This window comes from Scomber scombrus, chromosome 12 (assembly GCF_963691925.1).
Source record: "Scomber scombrus chromosome 12, fScoSco1.1, whole genome shotgun sequence".
Lineage (NCBI taxonomy): Eukaryota > Metazoa > Chordata > Actinopteri > Scombriformes > Scombridae > Scomber > Scomber scombrus.
The window spans coordinates 7,272,723-7,293,883 of NC_084981.1; the positions used below are offsets into that span (position 1 = coordinate 7,272,723).

General features: G+C 39.3%; 1 protein-coding gene across 3 annotated transcripts in view; it reads left to right on the forward strand.

Annotated features, from left to right (window-relative positions):
• Window positions 1-3,075: 3,075 nt before the first annotated feature.
• The window catches only part of LOC133991495 (regulator of microtubule dynamics protein 2), a 35,538-nt gene continuing 17,452 nt past the window's right edge, over window positions 3,076-21,161 (forward strand). The window contains exons 1-2 of one of the 3 annotated variants that reach the window (XM_062429926.1): window positions 3,076-3,197; window positions 8,305-8,765. In XM_062429926.1, the coding sequence (XP_062285910.1) occupies window positions 8,314-8,765 (452 nt within the window). In that variant the 5' untranslated portion in view covers window positions 3,076-3,197; window positions 8,305-8,313. Of the gene's footprint in view, window positions 3,198-4,504; window positions 4,598-8,304; window positions 8,766-21,161 lie in introns of those variants that run through there. The other 2 variants (XM_062429927.1, XM_062429928.1) reach the window with 2 other exon arrangements.

Sequence of the window (21,161 nt, forward strand, 5' to 3'; positions counted from 1 at the left end):
GTGGATTTGTGTGTGTGTGTGTGTGTGTGTGTGTGTGTGTGTGTGTGTGTGTGTGTGTGTGTGTGTGTGTGTGTGTGTGTGTGTGTGTGTGTGTGTGTGTGTGTGTGTGTGTGTGCGTGTGTGTGAGAACCTCGGGAGTGAGGATCTGGTTCTTGTTTAACAGTAAACAGTAAACTGGACAAACTTGACATTCATTACAACTTAGATTAACAGTGAATTAACAAAGATAAAACATCTCTGATATCTGAGCTTCAACAGTGGGGTGCAATGACAGCGCAATGGTGAAAGCGGTTCAGTGCAAGGCCAAATTCTCTATGCTAGAGGGCTATTATTACAAGCATGATGTAGCACAGTAATTTCAGGGTTGCATAGTCATGGACGGGACTTTGCTCAGAGGTCACGGGCTGTTCCCAGCAAACAAAATACTGCTGAGGTGCCCTTAAACAAAACATTCATTCAAGTCCGCTTCGAACAATACAGATAACTGCTTGCACATGACTGCCTGAAGAAAAGATATGGAGTGAAACTAAAGTTAAAGACTTTCTTTTTGTGGAAGATATTTTCATTTGTCGACACATGAGCAACTAATGACATCATTAACTGCTACATTGCATTTAAATAACTACTGAGATGGACTACCACCTGTTCTTTTCCTGCTATGACATGTCAAAATGCTGGGAAAAAAACCATATGAATTAGATTAATTTGGCACTGATATACAAAAAGGTTTCTCATGACTTAATGTAAAACATGCATCTTCAATTATATTTCACTAATTTGACTGGGCTTCTTTTTAAATAAGTTTCCCAATTACTAGTACTAGAATACAATGCAATACAATACATTACAATAAAATAGAATAGAATGCCTTTATTGTCATCGCATGTTATCAAACAATGACATTTGCTGTCTCTTTAAAAAAAAAAGGAAAACTGTACCCCATTCACTCTACTCATCCGACCATTCATTCACATGCACGCACATTGAAAGAAACTGTGGGTTGAATGAGTAAATAACTATAAAAATATAACATAAAATAGAATATTAATGAATTTAAAGTGCTTATGCAGTTATTGCACAATAGTGTTATATGTTTCCATTGTAGAATGTCCTACTAGATGGTATACATGCAGTTAATTTACACTGTGGTAGAGTGCAGAATATCAAACTGGGATCACTTTGGGGAAACTATTCATGAACTCCACCTTAATGGCTGTAGTCTAATGAAAAGACAAAGTGATGGGTGTTTCAGTCTCATCGGATGTTGATAACACCAGTTGAACTCCATGTTTTAGAGTTGAAGCCTGAAAAACTAGTCTGGGCCCAGGGGTCAAGATCGAGTTAACTTGCCATACAGCAGGTTAGTTTCAGGGTATTGTTTGCAAATCTAGAAAACAGAATTTTAGTAATGCTGGTTTCTAGAAGAGAAAAGACCCTATTTTTAAAACCAGCATTTCCTGAATTCCATTTTATTCCATTTGTTTAACTGGCTTCTCCCTGGAATAACCGCTGGGCCACTATTTAACCTATACAAATAAACAAACCATTTTAAAGGGACAGTTAAGCATCGCCAAGGTTGTGCCAGAAGATTAAAGGCAATATTCTACAAATACACACATCCATGTTGCAAATTGAAACTTCTTGTAGACACACAGAGCTCAAATGTGACAGTTTTCATGATTTTATTTTGTCTATGTTGCAGTTTTTGCTTCCTTGTTGACACGCCCTAATTCAGTAAGTAGCTGAGCGTCTTGGTAGGCCTAAGGATAGGAACACCGAGTACTTGCAGTCGAGATAGACATCAGCAGAGCAAGTGTAGGCTTATGAGTTGGACTTCCCCAATTCCTCACGAAGGCTATAGCTGAGTGATATTATGTCTTCTGTTACACAACACTTGCCACATCTTTATGGCTGAATGAGTCTTTTAACTATCTGTAAATACGGCACGCAACTGATACAGATGTTAGTTTTCCTCCCACTGAGGTAGGCGCCTGATGCACATGAGCAGAAAAGCCTCATACAATACTGACAGGGAACAATAGGGCTTCACACTGTGGTCTGTCAGTCAAGTACTGATAGTGATGCCTTATTTCACCCTGATTCTTCTCCCATGTATTGTTTGACAAGTGTAATGTGCTTATTTCTGTGCACAAAGGCAAATCTGAGGTTGCTTTTATTTCCCTCCCTGTGGTATGAGAGTTTGGGCAGATGTGTGGTGGGTGGATAAAACGACAGTGTTGACAATATCTGCTTATCTGACGGCTTTGACCCGATGGGAGCAAGGCCATGGCTGGATGCGCCTCCCTTATCGCCATATCTACGTCTACAGGGGCAAACCCAGAGCTGCTGGCCAAGCTGCTTTTTTTTTGCACCACCATGCCTCCGGGTTTCAGGTGGGTTTTTGTTCCCTGTGCTGGCAGAATGCAGGCTGTGGGCTAAGGAACAATACTGTGTTCAGAGAGCAAGGAAGAAACTGCACGTAGCGATCCTCACATCACGTAATGCAAGGGAACTCCCTGTTACCTCGGCATCCAAGCAAGTATGCCCATCAGGCTCTCTATAGACTCAAATAAATAACTACTTAGAGAGTTCATGTATCACTGCCAAGTCAAATAAACATCATCATCCCAGAATAAGGCCATTTATGTAATGAACCAACTCTATAAGGTCATCAAGGTCTTTGTTGTTGTTTGCTTTTTTTTTCCTGATGGAAAGTTTAACAAACCGTTAATCAAAAATTGTATTTCTCTATGTGCAGATGAATATGATAATCTGGCATCTGGGAAAGCCAAACACACACACACACACACACACACACACACACACACACACACACACACACACACACACACACACACACACACACACACACACACACACACACACACACACACACACACACACACACACAAGAATATTACTAACATGTAATAAAAAGTAAAAATATCAGTTAAAAAGTTAACAATAATAGTAATTCTTCATCCAAATGATTAAAAAAAAAAAAAAAAACCTTTTCTAACTGCTCCACAGTTATTGTCATTTGTAACACTGAATAAAACCCAGTAGGGACAGCTCCATGACTACAGGTCCAAGGTGAATGTGATAATTCATGTGTTTAGTAACTTTTTAAATGCTGGTGCTCACTCTGTCCAAGTTCACTGCAGGGACACTACTTGTGAGAGGAGCAAATCATAGAGGTGAGTGACTGTTTTCTTATGTTATATTTAAAAAGAAGTAATATCAGAGGTGTAATATAAATGAGAAACTATATGTCATAGTTTACGCAAGATAAACTATGTTATAAAAACTTTGTTGAATACAGACAGAATTAGAGGTACAAATGAGATTAGAAACTTTTTATTTGACATTTATAAAACAATTTATATTGATTGATAACTTCCTTTAAGAACACTTATTATTATCAGTCTATTTAACTTGTTTTATGCCACATAATTCGGACATTGGAACTTGTTGTGAACTCTGGTCAATCATTACTAACATGTTGTGACAATAAAGCTGATGAGAGAGAACTTAACTTGAAGAATAAAAATCTGCTGCTATATATATAGACATACATAGATAATAAATATATAACATTTGATTATTGCACACAATAAGATCAAATGTCTTAATACTGCTAATTTTACTGTATGTTTAGAGGAATAAATGGAGACAAACACAGTTGATTATGCACTTTTCCTCACATAATGGTTACAAAATGTACAGCTTTAAACATGTGATGGACATGCCTGCACAATGCAATGCTTGTTTACTGTTTCACTTTAGAGGATTTTTCGGTTATTTGACATACTGTAATCAGGACAGAGAGTTTATGTTAGTTCTTATAAAGCTTATCTGTATTCTGCCATTATATGCATGAACAGGAAAGACATTGTATTAATGTGAAAGAATATACTGTGAATCATTAGGCTTGTAGCCTTAAGTGTTGATGATACAGAGTCAGTATTTTCTTCCAAGAACAGGCATATCAAAGGACCAGCTGCGTATATGCTCAAGGAGACAATAGATGGTCCTAATCTGTTAATGTAAAGAGTAAAAAAGAAGCCTTCAGTGTGTTCAGAAGTTTGCTGGCTCCTTGTGGCAAACAAAAGAAAGTAATGTGCCATTAGGGTAATTACCATTAGAGTTAAGTGTTTAATGGAATTAGAGACAAATGCTGCCAGAAACCAAAGGTCCTCAAATTATAATGAGAGTTTTTCAGTTTTTATGAAAAATGAAACTTCATTAATTGATTTTCCATACCCGCATACAACAATTATGTTTAGTCCTGAGGCCAAACCCAACATCAAACATCCAACAGTTTGGATTTAGAGAGGGGAACTGACAACAAGAAAAAACACGTAATCTTTACATAGGGACGTATTGAGATGCAGCAGCAGTGAAGACAAGATACTTCATATATATTCATGGTCTGATATTAAATACTTAGATTTTAATTGGGGTATTCATCGTGTTCCATGTATATCAGTAGACGCGCGGAACGTTTATTTGCCCCGCCTGGACCTACACGGAATATTTTTTCGGTAACACCACAGAGCTGTCAAACCACCTCCAACCCCCTGACATCTGCAGTAAGGTCTCTAATACTGTCAATTTCGCTTTTATTTCGCCTTAACGTGTGCATGTAATGACTTGTCGTGCTGCTGTATTACTGACATTATTACCCTTAACGCTTTTTTACTGCATTTAACCCTTGCGAGTAACTTTGTTTTGATCTATGCAGCGTTAGTGGACTCACGACCTAACTTAACGTTAGCTAGCAGCAGGACTGTTTGTCATATGTGTGCTTACAGCCTACAATTAAAACACTGGCTTTGTGTTAGTAAGGATAACACATGCTTGACACGGACTGACAATGTCTTTATAGAGCTGTTGTCTGCTGTCTAACACGCTCTTTGATTCTTAGTGTCTTAATCCAATTATCTAAGTAGCTAGCTGGCTTGACACGAACGTAACCCCTTTTAAACATAAGTAACAGTTTACTACACACTCTCTTATAAGTGAATGCCATTTAATTAATCGGCTCGTATTAAAATAGTGTTAAAAAAAGAGAAAAGAATGCCCATGTACTCGATATACCATAACGAATTAGGCTATATCAAACAAACGAAGAAAGTAGCATTATTGACTGATAAGGTTTAGGTTATTACACCTACTGTGTTAACCTCATACTAAAAACAAATAATACAAAATAATAGCCCCAAAATACAACGTCTAACATTTCATTCACCATTATGTTCATACCTCATTTGTTTACTATGTAACTTTGAACTCTTTTTTTTAAATGAACAAAGTGTACTACGCAGTTTTAATTCAGTCATTTCATAAATGAAGCTCATTAACAGATACACATCTATACACCTTGTTTATTTTTAAACATACATATCCTCCAAATTCTGTATTGACTCTAATATTAAATTTTAACCAGTGTTTTTTCTGTGCCCAGTCTATTACTATGACTTCAATATGACTCTGGTGTGGCCATTCATAATTACAGTCATTTAGAGAAAACACATGACAAGAGAAAGGTGTCTGAACATAGATGAGAGAATAACCTTTTCTTGTTGCTGCGTCCTTGTGCTTAACATTGAGTTACCAGACTCTTTACAATCAGTGTTTTCTGCATGTACTGTTCATGGACATTGTTCTGTGTAACATTAATCCTCACCCAGGTGCCAGCTGACTATTAGTTAAATGTTGTTACTAAGTCACTCAGTATCAACTTGTACCCAACATCATCAGACTGTTATGGCTACTTAGTGACAACCACAGAACTGTCTCCTGACACACAATGTTGATAAAGCCTATATTGTCAAACTGAACTCAATGTTAATCACTTACAAGTTGATGCTGAGATCAGTTTAAACATCAGATGGAATTAAACCTTAAGAATATATTATAAATGATGTACCAGACAATATGATACCATGTGTTGAGATTATTTTTTTTATTATTTAATTAGTTTGACTACAAATAAAGTTACAACAATTTTGGTAATAAATTATTTGTTTAAGTCAAACAAAAAGGCCAAATATTTGCTTGTTCCACCTTCTCAAATATGAAGATTAGCTTTAGCTTTATTTGTTGGACAAACTTAAGAGGCCATTTTTAGCTCTAGGAAATAATGACACGACATGAATTTTTAAAAACACTTTCATTGGATTAATAATTAGGGCTGCAACTAAAAACTGACTCATTTTTTGTTTCCCAAAGCCTAAAATAACATCCTCAAATATCCACAACCTAAAGATATTCAGTTTACTATCATAGACGACTAAAGAAACCATAAAATATTCACATAGGAGAAGCTGGAATCAGAGAATTTGGACTTTCAGTGACTCCAAACAATCAATCAAAGTTAAATACTAGTAGTCTGTTAGAGAAAGTGCTCGTCTGTTTGTCCAGTAGGTGGTGAAAGGGTGGTCAAGAGGTCAGGAGGTCAGGATTATCTCTAATGGATAACAGTTTGTTCAGTGTCCTCCTCTCCACCATAACTTTAAATGTGTCTGGTTTGTAGTCAGTTACAGAACAGGCCTTCTTAATCAGCTTATTAAGTCTGTTTGTGTCGCCAGTGAAGTGAAGTACAGAGCACTGGTCACAACACACTGGTAGAGTTCCTGGTTCAGGCTCAGGTTGAAGAGGTGTTGCAGAATAGCAGATTGGTGGTACAGGTCCTCAGAACCCTACTGTTGATACTGTGGGGAAATACAATCTTGCTTTGTTTAGTCTGTCAGGTGGGGGGAGGGTGCCTGTAGTGTCTGTGGAGAAAAGACACTTCAAAGGTGGAGGTTTTGGGACTAAGGAACTCACCAAATGGGGATTAAGGGGGAAGGGAGAGATAGTAGTGGGCAGTTGGGAATGTTTCTCAACTGAAACGCAGTGGTCTCCTTCATTCCAGTCATCATTCTTGTGTACTTCTGCTGGAGTTTGGCCTTCATCTACCTGCTGTAGGAGGTAGCTTCACCCCCAGGTTGTACTGTACACTTCTCAGTTCTTCCCCGCCCCCACACTTGAATATTTTGTTCGTCTTATTAAGAAGTACTTTCTGTTCACAGGTGATTCCGGGCTTGTTGTTTTTAGGGAGGCAGAGTACAGTCCGTGCCAGCAAAGTTGTGTGTTCACAGAATTTGATGTATTCAGATGTATGTGATGTCCTCCATATGTGGTTCATAAAGGACATCCCAGTCTGTAGTGCCTCATCAGTCTCCTGAGTCCACCACCTCACAATCCTCGTGGGTACAGGCTGCTGTTGGTCAAGGGGGACATACTTTGGTGCCAGCAGGTCCAGGTTTTGATCAGATCTGCCAAGTAAGGGGGAAGGGCAGTGGAACTGTATGCATTCTTAGCATTTGCATACAAGTGGGGCAGTTAATATACTGATAAAGTGTTGTCATCTTCTGTCCAGTGTCATATGGTTAAAGTCTACAGTCATGGCTACAAAAACATTGGGGTGCTGAGCTTGCAGTCTTGCAGCTGTGGAGTGAATGATGTCATACACTATGTCCACATCAGCTGATGGTGGGATATAGACAGCAATAAAAATGAGATGAAAACTCTTTCAGCATCCACATACTGACCACAGAAACGTTCTTTCATATTAACATGTCTGGGATTTAGAGACGCACTGATCCAACTTTTTCTTTCCTGATACCGATACCTAGGCTTTGGGTGTCAGCTGATACTGAGTGCTGACCAGATACCAGTGTTTAATTAAAAAGCTGCGTGCCTTACTGTGTCGAAGAGACTGGGATCATTCCTTTATGTGTAAGGCAAAATCAGGCCTGACTGAAACATTGCTTTTACTACCTTTGTAAAACAAAGTGCAACAAATGAATACGTAGATACACATTTACTGAATTGTTATGTATTAAAATAATGATGTGTTATACCAGATCGGCCCATTGTTACTGATACCCAATTCAGCTATTTGAGTCAGTATCGGGCCAATATACAATATTGATATTGGTACATCTTTATCGGTATTGCACCAATCACTTGCACCCACATTTGTTTTATTTCTGATGGTGACAAATAACAGCAAGTTGGTAATTGTTATCTTTAATCTGTTTATCAAACAGGCTGCCAATGTTAGTAGCAAATGCTGCGTGCTTGAGCTTAAATGTATTACTGCATGTCTGCTTAAGAACTTTAGAACTATAATTCTATAATGAACATATATAATTATTTCTCAGTCTCTTAATTAGAGTACAACCACAAAATACAGGAAATTCAGCTAGATATTAATGAACTCAGTAGTCTAAACCTGCTGTGTTGTCTCTACAGGCCTGCAGGATGGCCCAGGCAGACAGCAAGGTGCTAGTCCTGGGAGCGCTGGCTGGAATGGCCGGCATCGGCTTGGCTGTGGTGGTTTACCAAGGCTTCAGATCCGGACGAAGAGGCTCAGGGCCGGGCTTCTACCTCAACCGCAACAACGAACAGACTACCAGCCTCATGTTGGTGGACGGTCCAGGTATGCCCAGGGGTCAGGCTGTGGTGCTGGAGCGCCTCGAGGCCCTCATCCAATGCGTGTCCGAGCTGAAGGACGAGATGAAGGCGCTGAAGGAAGCTCTGCCGACGCTGCCGGACCAAGTCAGGGAAGAGCTGAGGGGACGCGAAGGTGCAGAGGCGCGACGGGTTAGCCCACTTCACAGGACCACGCCGACACGGAGGAAAAGGGCAGCGGGCACCGTCTCCGCGGCCAGACCTTCAGGTCGGAGCTCAGAGGAAGCAGAGAGCGAGGGAGGGTGAGTACTTCTGATTATATCGTTCTCAGAAATGACTCAGAACATCTTCATTTTTGCCACTATGATCTCATCAGCTTTCTTAATATTATGCAAACCCAATTTCCATATTGACAGTAGTGAGTTTTCCCAAATTCCTCCTCACAAATTACACACCAAGTTACACTGCTGCACTTTTACTGACCCCCTCACAATGACACACACACATACTGTACTTTGAAATGTTTTATTTGAACATACTGATTGAATTCAAGTACACAGGATTTAAATATTTACAGAATTTACACACATGAATGGCAAGAAAGAAACGATATTTGATCTATTTGTTTAAATTGTGACTTTTCCAAGTAACCTTTCATTGTGTGAAATGCTCAGGAAATTTTATTCTCAGCTGTACAATTATTTATTTTCTGTGGGATGTCGATGGCAAACCTAAAAGTGACAGAGTGTCACACGACTGGCAATTTTGACCATGGCAACTACACCATAATATTTAGTTAATAGTTCTCATTGCATAATATGTTCATCTTCTGGAGATTTGACAAGTCTAAGAAAATAACCCGTGAATATGTTAAAAGTGATGTCATCATTGTTATCTCAGCTGGAGCTTGGACACAGGGTTTAATGAAATGATCTAATTGGTTGCATAGCAAGAAGTGTTGCTTGACCATTAACAGGAAATAAAAGTTAGTATATTTTGGATTTTTTTTGGATCTTAGATTTTGACCATTGTTTTCTTTCATCTGTGTCTTATGAGTACCCCAGCTTTATAACGGTGCAATACTAAATTGTTGAAGTACTACTACAATCACTTGGCTGTAAAAGGAGCTCAGGTTTGTCAAGTAACATAAATAATCCGATCATTTTTGTCTTTTTTAATAAATCCAGTCCAGTATAAAATGATGTGAAGACTGATATTAAATAAATGAAATCACTCAGGTCATAGTACAGAGACAGGGCTGGTATTGATTATGAATCAGTGTCATCATTACATAGTTTGTCCAGCAGACTCCACTGTTTACAATACTTATCAGCAGCTCATGAGCTGGCAGGCCAGTAGAGCTGAGCAGGCGTTGGTGTGGATGCTGTTCAGGGGTTAGGGTTAGACACATACCAAGTGCTTCACATTAAAAGGGCTTGGAAGGAGCAATGTAAAGCAATGTTAAAAAAAGAACAAAAAAGATGAGAGAAAAAAAACATGAATGTAAGATGTAAAATAGTAAAAAAATAGTACTAAAACAGAATATACAAAATCAAGTAAAATACAACATTTTAAAAGAAGTGCATTAGTGTGACGAAGTTTCAATTACAGTAATTAAGATGGCTTGAGATAAAGGCATGAATTAGTCTTTCTGTGTGTTTCTCAGGGGAAAACATGTTTTTCGTCACTTTGTTAAAGCGAGACCTGAATCTAAGCTCACACCAAGACTTGTAACCTCAGATTTAATTCAGGGACTTAATTTCCCCCTGATTATTGTACATCATATTAGTGTACAGTGTGCATCTTTGTCACATCTATCTGATAACAGAACATCATCCTTGCGTGTGTGTGCATTGATGTGCTATACTAGTATCAGGATCTTTTTGTTGTTCCTAATCATCCAAATATAAATATTTCCCCAAATATAACCAGTCCAGCTAATGAAAATAATTGCAGCAGACGATCATCAAAGAAGGCCTTTTATTCAACAGGTGGCCAACTGACATGATATCCTTACTTGATTTCCATCTAATTTCCACTTTATTCAATAGACATATTTGCTCAATAGACTCAACTGTCAATCAGTACGCGAAGCAAACATCTCGTGTCTACCTTACTTCACCAGTTAAATGCGCTTGCTCATTTTATGTGCTAAATTATAGTTATGACAGTACGTACATTAGCCTCAGGTGGTGCTGAGTACAGCAGACTAATCAGGGACCACATGCCCAGTCATCCACCTCTGTGCACAGCCAAATAGCCTACCTTAAACTCATGCCAATCCCCTGGATAACATAAACAACAGATGAGTTTCTTTTTGAATGGATTACCATTTAAAATCTCATCTTAAAAAAACAAATATCTCCAGTAAAATGATGACGAGTAAGTTGAGGCTTTAATGTTTTCAGCAGTGAGGCAGACTCAAGTTTTTGTTGGACGTGATTGAGTGCGTTCTCTACACGCGACTCTGCAACTGTAACAAACCTGGTGAACAAATCAAAGAAAGATGAGATTGGAATTTTATTTGCACTGCACACACACACACACACACACACACACAGACCTGGAGGGACATTTTGTCTGCCATTGGAGCACTTAGCCCAGATTGACCTAAGCTTCCTTTGTGTAGGAAGTGGTGTACGTGCGGTGCCAAGAAGACATCATAACATTGAGAGCAGCTGCTTTTACATCCTAACCACACAGTTTGTAGGTGTGCAGCGAGCCTTAAATCAGAGCTTCACGGCTCCTCTCCATCTCTGTTACCTGTTACTGTCCTTGCAATGATTAATCAATCACCTCCAAGCTGTTTTAAAAAGAAATTATTATTATTTTTACAACTACAACAACATAAAGTAGTCCAACTGAACATCTAGCGTTAAACAATGCCTGTGTTCTCCAAGAATCATATTCCACACAAAGATTGGGTTGGGTGAGTTAATGTTTTTTTTTCCAGGAAAGAAGCCAAAATCAATGTGTATATAATGTTTCTTCTACTTAAGTTGCAACCAGATAAAATGTATTGTGACTCACTCAGAGCGGGTCTGCTAGGGTGTCACCCCTTAAAATATTTCAGGTGCATTCGTCGGCATTGGACGCGAGACAGCTGGAGGACAGGTAATAAAACCGTATCATATGAGTTGCGCATGACGAATACATATTTCAGGTCACCTTATCTCTACTTACATTAGTTCTGAAGTGTTGTGAAGTGTAAGGCTGCCCTCTAGCAGATGTGATTCACGGGTTTTGAATGGCAGCCGTCGGCCGCATCAAATGCTCTTAATTACAGCCGGGGTTATTATGCTTTAAAAGAAATCACAGCACGCACACACCTCCCATAATTAAAGAACCTTCCCTGCCGCTCTGTTATTTGTATGAGGAGAGAGGGGTGGTGGGGGTTAGTGGGAATGGTATGGTGAAGAAATTCCAGCTCCTTAGGGAATGTGCAGCGTCTCTCCCCCCCCCCCCCCCCCCCCCCCCCCCCACCCAAACCAGAGGAGCCAGTTACACCCCTAATCCTCACATCCATTTAAAAGGCTCTTCATGTCTGTTTGAACACAATATCTCCACACAAATATAAGAGCGGTGATGCTGAGCTGAGGGTGGGGTAATAGCCTTTTTGCTCAATGTTTGTTGCTCGTTTGTCAAAATCTAAAGCCCCGAGAATATTTTTTAAGATTAAGCGAGATTAGCGGCATTTATTGCTTTGTGCTGGATGTGAGTTTGCAAACACAGCAGTAACATTTTATCGTCAGGTGCTGTAAATCGCTATAGAGTGAGCACCTGATTAAATAAATCACAGAAACAACATTTACTAAATGTGTGTAAGCAAATGGTAGCGGGGGCAACAGACTTTTAACAGGGGACATCATGCGTGTGTGGACAGAGCCTTCAACAAATCCTGCAGCGAGCTCTGCTGCAGAACATAATACACGCTGGTCATGAATAGGCAAAGACCTGTTTTGATTCCTCTCTGGAAATAAGCTTAATGGTTTTCCAATATTTATGCTAAAGTCTTTTTCTAGTCGCACGATTGCATTTGATTAATAAAGAGTATCTATTATTTTTCAAAACCAACTCAGTCTGGTATGTTTATAGAGATATATCAGCTGTGTCCAATGCTGGAAAATTATCTGATGTGCTCCAACCTGAGTCTGTTAAACAAAGTCAAATTTGCTTCAGCAGAAATGTTCAATAAACAGCAGAGCTTTCAGTGTGACGTTATGTCAAAATGATGGAGGTGGGTAACGTTGATTAAAACGGTGAAGATGTAGACCCAGCCACTGAAACGTTGAAAGTTGGAGCTGTTTACTCCGTTCAGTCCTCATGTGTCACAGCGGCTTCCTCAGAGCTACCTCTCTGCAGATAAGGAGAGCAATCAATCACACCGTCCGTGTGCCAAGCTGTCAGAGGCTTCATTTAAACGTGTCTTGTAGGAACTTGTAATTCCTTGAACAGTTCCCACTGAGTTTATTCATATCACGTCGTCTGTGTAGCTCAAGGACATTGCCGCTTCTTTTTTTCCTTTTCCAAAAAAAAAAGCATCCATGACATCGGATAGTTGTTGATTTAAGCCGATTCAAGCTGAAGTTTTGTTTAGTGACGGGCAAGCCTGATCAACACACAAGAAATGTTTAGAAAAGAGGGGGAAAAAAGGAGCTCATTGTCTGCTTTGTGCTTAAAAGCTTTAGTGTAACTTCCATGTGATGTCATGGGAGGTTTTGGATCCACAGCTGTCCGCATCCAAGATGTTCGCATCTATATCCTCAAATTCAGTCTTCAGTGAGAGGTATTTAGCCAAACAAACACATTTATTGACTTTAAGATTTTAGAGTACAATGTATACAGAGATCAGTGTCTCCCGTGTGTTGACTGCTTTGGAATAAAAGTGAGGAGAGACTCAGCAGCCACACATTTCTCCATTCTCTTTTTCTCTTTGAGCGTCTTCAGGTGAGGCAAACTTCATGATTAACCCCTTTCACTTTTCTCTTCTGACTTTTCTTTTGAGAAACTGCAGCCTTTAACTTCCACCCTGTAGTCAGTACTATACATTCAGCGCCACGTTGACAACTTACTGCTAACCTTTTTTCTCTGCTTGTTTGCATCCAGCATCACTTTTCCGCTGCTCGCTCCCTCACACTCGCTATACACACACATTATGCACCACCCCTTTTCTTAAAGGAGCTACACTACCAACAGTTTCCCAGGCAACGACAAGGAGGTTGACTCACATGTCGGGACAGCGCTTGCACAGAGATGCCCCCAAACACTATTGATTTCCAAATGAATGGATATTTGGTGTTATTTTTGGAATTAAAGAAAGATATTTTTGGCCTTGGCAGGAGCTCTTGTTGGTCCAATTATAGAGAAAACCCTAGAGATATACACAGAGCAGACACATTGACCTGTCTGATGTGTCCTTAGTCACCCTAGATGGCCTTTGACCCATATATGTCAAGTTTGACTTTGACCACCTACATCTCCTTATCATTTACAATTTAGTGGCTCATGATGACTTTTCTATTATATAATATGAGGATCAATGAAATATTGATCTAGCTCTCTGGATAGTATTTCTCCTACTTTCTGTGATGCATTAAAGTTGCTGTCACATTTTTATATTAACAATAGGTCACAATAGGTATTTGACTTATTGTTTTTACCTGGAGCAGGCAGATTTATACTACCTGTCCAGCACCAAACAGCAGACAAACAAAGCTCGCGACAAGCTGCTGAACATAGTGGAGTATTTAGCAGCTAAAGATCGACACATTTCCTTCAGAAGTTGGTGGAGACAAAAACAGAGCTAAGAAGAGACTCAGTATTGGACGTATATTCATCAGGTGGCCAGAAACACGACTCTAAATAAACTCTGATGTTGCAAGCTGGCACCTGCAAGTATGAGAACAAGTTCACCATTAAAACTTAACAGGATATAATACACTGGTTATTATATTTGAAATGAGGGTGGAGCACTGTGTCAAATTACTGTTTAATTGAGTGTTTTTGTAGCTTTTCTGCAGCTGACCATTCCATACTTGTAGTGACTGAGCTCTGCACAACAGTAGGCAAGGCATTCAATTTATATATTTTTTATTATTTTACATCTTTACGGTAGAAATTTCACCTTTTAGCAGTTTTTTGCATGATAATATGAACTATTGAGTTCCCCTGGATGCTTAACTGTTATATATACACTACCGGTCAAAAGTTTTAGAACACCCCAATTTTTCCACTTTTTTATTGAAATTCAAGCAGTTCAAGTCCGATGAATAGCTTGAAATGGTACATTTAAGATAAGTCGTGAACTGCCAGAGGTTAAAAAAAAAGGTAAGGTTACCCAAAACTGAAAATTATACAAAAACACTTAAAAATGTAGGTCTTTCCTACAGAGAAATTGCGAAGAAAGTCAAGGTGTCAGTGAGTACAGTTTCCTCCTCAGAAACTGGGGGAAACTCTGAAAGGAAGAGGTCTGGCAGACCCAAAGCCACAACAGAGTCAGAAGACAAGTTTCTGAGAGTCAACAGCTTGCGTGATAGGCGGCTCACAGGACAACAGCTTCAAGCACAGCTTCATAGTGGTCGTAGTAAGCAAGTCTCAGTTTCAACTGTGAAGAGAAGACTTCAAGTTGCAGGTTTGACAGGTCAAGTTTCAGCAAGAACGCCATTGCTAAGACGTCAGAATAAGAAGAAGAGGCTTGCCTGGGCCATGAAACACCACCAATGGACTACTGAAGACTGGAAGAAGGTGTCATGTACTGATGAATCAAAATTTAAAATATTGTGTTCATCACGCAGGAGTTTTGGTAGTAGGCGAAAGGATGGTTCCTCAGTGTGTGACATTAACTGTCAAATGAGGAGGAAGCATGATGGTCTGGGGCTGTTTTTTTGGATCCAGGGTCGACCACAGCATTCTGCAGCGATGCCATGCAGAACCCTCTGATATGCACGTAGTTGGTCAGGGGTTCACCCTACAGCAAGATAATGACCCAAAACATAAGTCCAAGCTATGACACAACTAGCTTAGGAAAAAAGACCAAGATGGTAAGCTTGAAAACTTTTTTTCAATAAAAAACTGGAAAAATTGGGGTGTTCTAAAACTTTTGACCGGTAGTGTATATGTGTTATTACCAGTATCAGAAGAGTCAACGTAATTTTCACCAGTCATCCTCACCAACAATGACTCTTTTCTTTCATATTTCATTTCTTTCGCTTACTCATTCCCTGAGTTTCATTCTCTGTGTCATCCCACCTGCCGCTTCAGATGTCTTTCTTACTTGTTTGCCTTTTGGCAAGACGACAATCCAAGGCGTCATGTATACAGCTGTGTATAAAAACCTCAAGCTTCCAAATTTGTTTCTTCCTGCTGCTATTTTAGGAACAAAGTATTACAACATCTTAACATAAGAGCTATTTATGAAATGGAAGTATAATCAGTGAGATGGCATGCTCACTTCAGATGAATCGCTGCATTCATTATTGAGATGTTATGTCATGATGTGTCTGTGACAAATGACAGGTTCATTTTCACTTGTCATTGTTAGAAACCCAGTGATGAATGATTAAGGGAAATTTGATCTATATATCTAACTCTGAGTTTTCTGACAGATATTGCAATTTGATTTGCGATGTAATTTTTTAAATCAAGCTTGAGTTCAATATCCACAGATTAAAAACATGTGATGGAGCATTACCACATGAGATACCAACAAAATATGAACTGCTCTATATTCTAATGCAAGGACGAGATCTTAAAGATATGAATTCCTTCCGACATGTATTTATTATTATTCATACTTTAGTTAGCATAGAACAATCAAACATATAACAATTATCAAAAAAGCTGTAACTGTGGTAAATTAAATAAATACAGTGGTCTTCCTCTCCATCATGTAGCTGTTCACCTCAGCAGGGGGGCCACAGTGCTGCTCTTAAAGAAGCAGCCCCATGAACACTTTCCCTTCTTCACAGTAGATGGCTCTGCCTCTGCTGCGCTTTGCAACACAGCGTCTGTGGTGCTGACACGAGCCCTCCTCTCCTGCAAAGCACAGGGATGAGCCTTGTCAAGTGTGATCAAAAAATACAATAAGTTATATTGCATGTGGCACCTTTTATTCACTAAACTGCACATAAAAATAAGAGGCAATCTTTAAAGCCGATTCTTCCATTTCAGTCTTCTCTCTTGCTTTGACATTTGAGACATTTTCTGCACTTATGTAGTTAATCTTGAATGAATAATCTTGCTCTGGTCCCAATCATCCTCTGCCTTGAGCCCTGGCTTGTTGGACACTCTGTAATCAACAAGTGCTCTGGCAGATTTAACCGTCAGTGCAGCCTTTTTTTTCCAACTGTGAGAGAAAGACCTGCTGCCAGATTTACTCTTGTGTCATTTTTTTTTACAGCATTTTCTTAAAATGGAAAAAAAAATCATAAACCAAAACATTAATTGTGTAAAGTACAGTATTTTATCTTTTTAGACTGAAAATGTGATAACACCAATAACATTAAAGATAATCTAAAAGACAAAAATGTTAAAGCAATAATGAGGACATTAGGCACAAAAAATAAACACAAACAAACACACACACATGCAGGAAGAGAGAGGGGAGAAAAAGGCGTACACTTACCAGTTGCAAAATGCAGCCTGTGGCCAAAACACTGAATCCTAGTTCAACAGCTCTGATAATGTTTGGTCCATTATCAGCGGTGATATATGTCTGGCTGTTGTCTTTCAGACACCAGCTGGACAAACACTCACTTAGTCCATGAGCAATATTTTCTCCTGTGTGGTCAGCAGGAAAGTATGCTGTTTGCAGGCAGTGACTCTTCAAATGAAAGTCATCACCTATGCAGTGTTGGTGAGACTTTGGCACGGATCGGTCGTTCTGCTTGACTACAGATTGATTGTTGTTGTGTGATACTCCACATTTACTTTAAACTTTTGTAAAAGTCGCATTGGGCCACTTCTGATTGGTGACCATGACAGTCAGAAAGTCATGACAGTTTAAACCCTCGCTCAGCAGTGCTACATAACATATATCCTAAATTGCTGCCTTTGTGATTTTCGAATCAAGCGTTTCAAATTGCGGTTTCGTTTTAAAATCAACTCGTCGTTGAGCCGTATCACCTACGTAGTTAAACAGCTGACTAGTGGGAAACTGGGAGTGAACCTCTAAAGAGTCAATGCCTGCTGAGCCTTTGGAAAGGGTAGAGAATAAATTACTGGACTCTCTCCAGTCAACCATTGTTGTAGAGAGAAGGTCCTGTCACCAGAGATTCGCTCTGAATAAACTGGGCTGCATGTTCCAAGGCCCGGTGATGTTGGGATGGTAACTCGGGTTTGTTTTGAACGGTGTAACCACAGAGATTGCCAACGCTAAGCTCTATTGAGTGCTCCCTTCATTGCCCCATGGGTTATTTACACTGAATGGCTGATCTCCTCTTGTGAGCACACATCCTGCTTAAAACGGAGGTTAAAGCCTTCGAGTTCTGGACAACTTTACTGTTTGTTGAGGGTTTGAGGTTGACACCGTATGGGTAGACGTAGCATACTGTGTCCTTTTAAACAAAGTGGACCATAAAGGACCCTGGTTCTGGTTGTCATTGTTATAATGAATTTTACACAATAAATATGAAGTATAAAATACAACCCACCACTACCACACACACAAAATACCCAAATTGAAAAAAAACCCCAAACCCAAATATTCAAATTACTGAATCAATTAGTTGTTAATCAGTCAGTTGGAAAACGAGTTGCCATCAATCTCCACAAAGTTAAGTCAATCTCCAATGACTAATTGTTTAAGACAACTATTAAGCCAAAATAAATATGAAGACTCCTGTCTTAACTGTTTTGTGTCATTCATTTCACTATTTTTAACATTTTATTGAACAATCAGTTCATTGGCAATCAGTATATTGATCAGTTAATGAAAATCAATAGTTGTAACGAAATGACTCGCTTTTTTAACTTAGTGAAGAATTTACAGTAATATAAAGCAAGCAACTGCTCACATTTGTAAAAACTGTAATTATCAAATGTATTGTATTTATATTTTCTAATGACCTCAATTATCAAAAGTGGTTAGCTTGTTCGTGGCTCTCTCTTATTGTTATTTTTTTCTGGATGTATGAATAGGTATATAGTTTCTTGTGCCCTTGCAAACTGAATTCGCCAGCCGAAAACAATCAGATTTCTTGTCCTGTGAAGGACCGACGAGGGCCTGCTGGTATATTATGTACCTGGTCAGTGTTGAAATAGCAATGACAATATTTAGACATGTCCTTTCAGAGCTGTGCACGGCTAGTAACATTGCAAAGGATAATAATGGTCCCTGCGCAAACATACATACATAACGTAAACACGCGCAGCCATACAAATAGAACCCTAGTGTCTTTACTCTTTCAACTCAAGTGATTCATGAGCCGTGGAATGGCGTGACAGGAATGCACTGATCACTTAGTACTCTGCTGCCTGTCTCTCCAGCTCCACTGAGTAAATAACTGTGGGGAGGGAGGTAAAAAAGACTGCTGAATGAATAAAAGAACAAAAGGATGAATGAATTAGGGAATGAATGAATGACACAAGTCGAAAGAAACGACTGTCTTACCATTGTTAAAGGCCAGGTCTGTTTTTTGTTTTTTTAAATACAGGTATTTTTAATACAGGTATTGCTCTGTATTAGACAGACAAAGAGGAAGACCACAACAGTCAGAGTAAGCACAAAAGCACTAACACTCAGATTCTTTAAGCCTAGTTGCATTGGCCAATAAATGGTTTGAGCTTTGCCTGCAGGTTTTAGGATTTACTCAGGGGTTAGTGTAGAGAGGGGGATTGTAGACGGGCTTTGGCGTACGATCCCAAAAACAGACGAAGATTAAAATAAAGATACTTTAAAGTCTCTTACGGTTATAATGAGTCTCTGTTTCCTACCAAGCCACTGGAAATGAAATAAATACAAGCCAATAGGTTAGAGAGTTCTCACTTTTATATGAAGAAATGCAGGTGGAGTGTAGCCAACAAAAAAAAAGTTACAGAACTACTGTAAATACTACCTATAATAGAGCTGCATGGTTATCTCCCACAATTTGGACATTTCAGGCAAAGATCCGCTCAGAAAAGTTTTAAGGGGTAGAATGTTGAAAATACAATCTCACTGCAGTATAGGGAATATATCGCAAAACTAGCAAAAAACAAGTGAGTATAAAGTCACTAAAACATTATTTATTCTGACAGACAAGAGTTTCCTCAGGCCATTAATAAACAAATATTGTGACCAGAAGCTTTGCAATACTAGTGACCGTAACCGTCAATTTGTACATTCCGTGTCTATATTGCCACAAGTGTCTACGTGACATAAATGTCATCATCCTTCCATGAATGTCATCATCCTTCCATGAATGAATTGGTACAGGAACATGACCTCAAGGGTTTGCTTGCATTCCTCTGATGACATCTTTGCTTAGCCCAGAATTTGTGATGGCATCAATATGCTTGAGAAGCAAAAAGGAATGCCTGTCTTGTCTACTGTACTTCGTTGTTTCCTGTTGTTCAGCAACATACAGGAACTCGGCTGCATTCAGACCAAAAACAGTCCTTTGTAAAACTATACAGGGGCTGTGTTAGTGTTGGCTTGTTGTTTAAAGTGCCTGAAAACTGATCAGTAAACTACAGCACAACAATATGTCATACTCACAGGGCCTGATTTACTGAGATCCCAAATAAATACTAAATTGCGTGTGCAGTACAATAGATTGCACGTTTGGTTAGCGTGCGTTTTCCGGGCTTCTACCAAGAGTTTGGACGAGCAGAAAGCCCGCAAGCGCAAAATGAAATGTGATCCCATGGAATTAGAGGTTCTAGTGGAAGAGTTTAACAAACATATTGAGTTACAGCAAAATAAATATTACCAGAAAAACCACTATATGGGAGAATATTTGTGTGTCAATGCTGTTATTACAACCAAAAATATTCCACCCAAAAAATATTGGAGAAAAAAAATCTGTTTTCGGTGTATTCTGTCATTGTGCCTCCGTCTCCTCCTCTCCACAGTAACAGCAGTCATTTGTGCGCAGTGAGCAGCAGGTTAATACCTGCCCTTCAAACGTATTATTTATAGACGCAGTTACCCTCAGCAAAATTACCTCCAGGTTTGGTAAATCACAATGCGCGTGCTAAATAACATTTTGCATTTGCATTTTCTCCTCCTTGTATTTTGCACACTGGGGTAAAAACGCCCCATATTACATATTCATTATGGCGAACGTACTAAATGTAGAGCACGTATTAACTTGCACCTTTGAAAGACGCATACCTTGGTGCGCTGCGTTAGTAGATCAGCTTGCACATTTCATTGCGGGTAATGTCAGGTTTGCACACGTTTTTACACACACAAACTTTTAGTAAATCAGGCCCATTGACGGGATTTCACAATTAGAAAGTTATCACGATGCAAACCTGTTTACTAGTATGCAAATGTGAAACGCATTTGTGTCTGCGGACCCCTGAAAAATATGAATGAACCTGCATCTGTGGTCTCTGTGCACGTTCACATCTGTCCACAGAAGCAGGACATGGAAGGCCTTAAAAGTAGTGTCATTTGTGGCTCAGGGGGTCGAGCGGGTCGTCTTTGATTCCCAGCTCCTCCAGTCTACCTGTCGAAGTGTCCTTGGGCAAGATACTCAACCCCATATTGATCC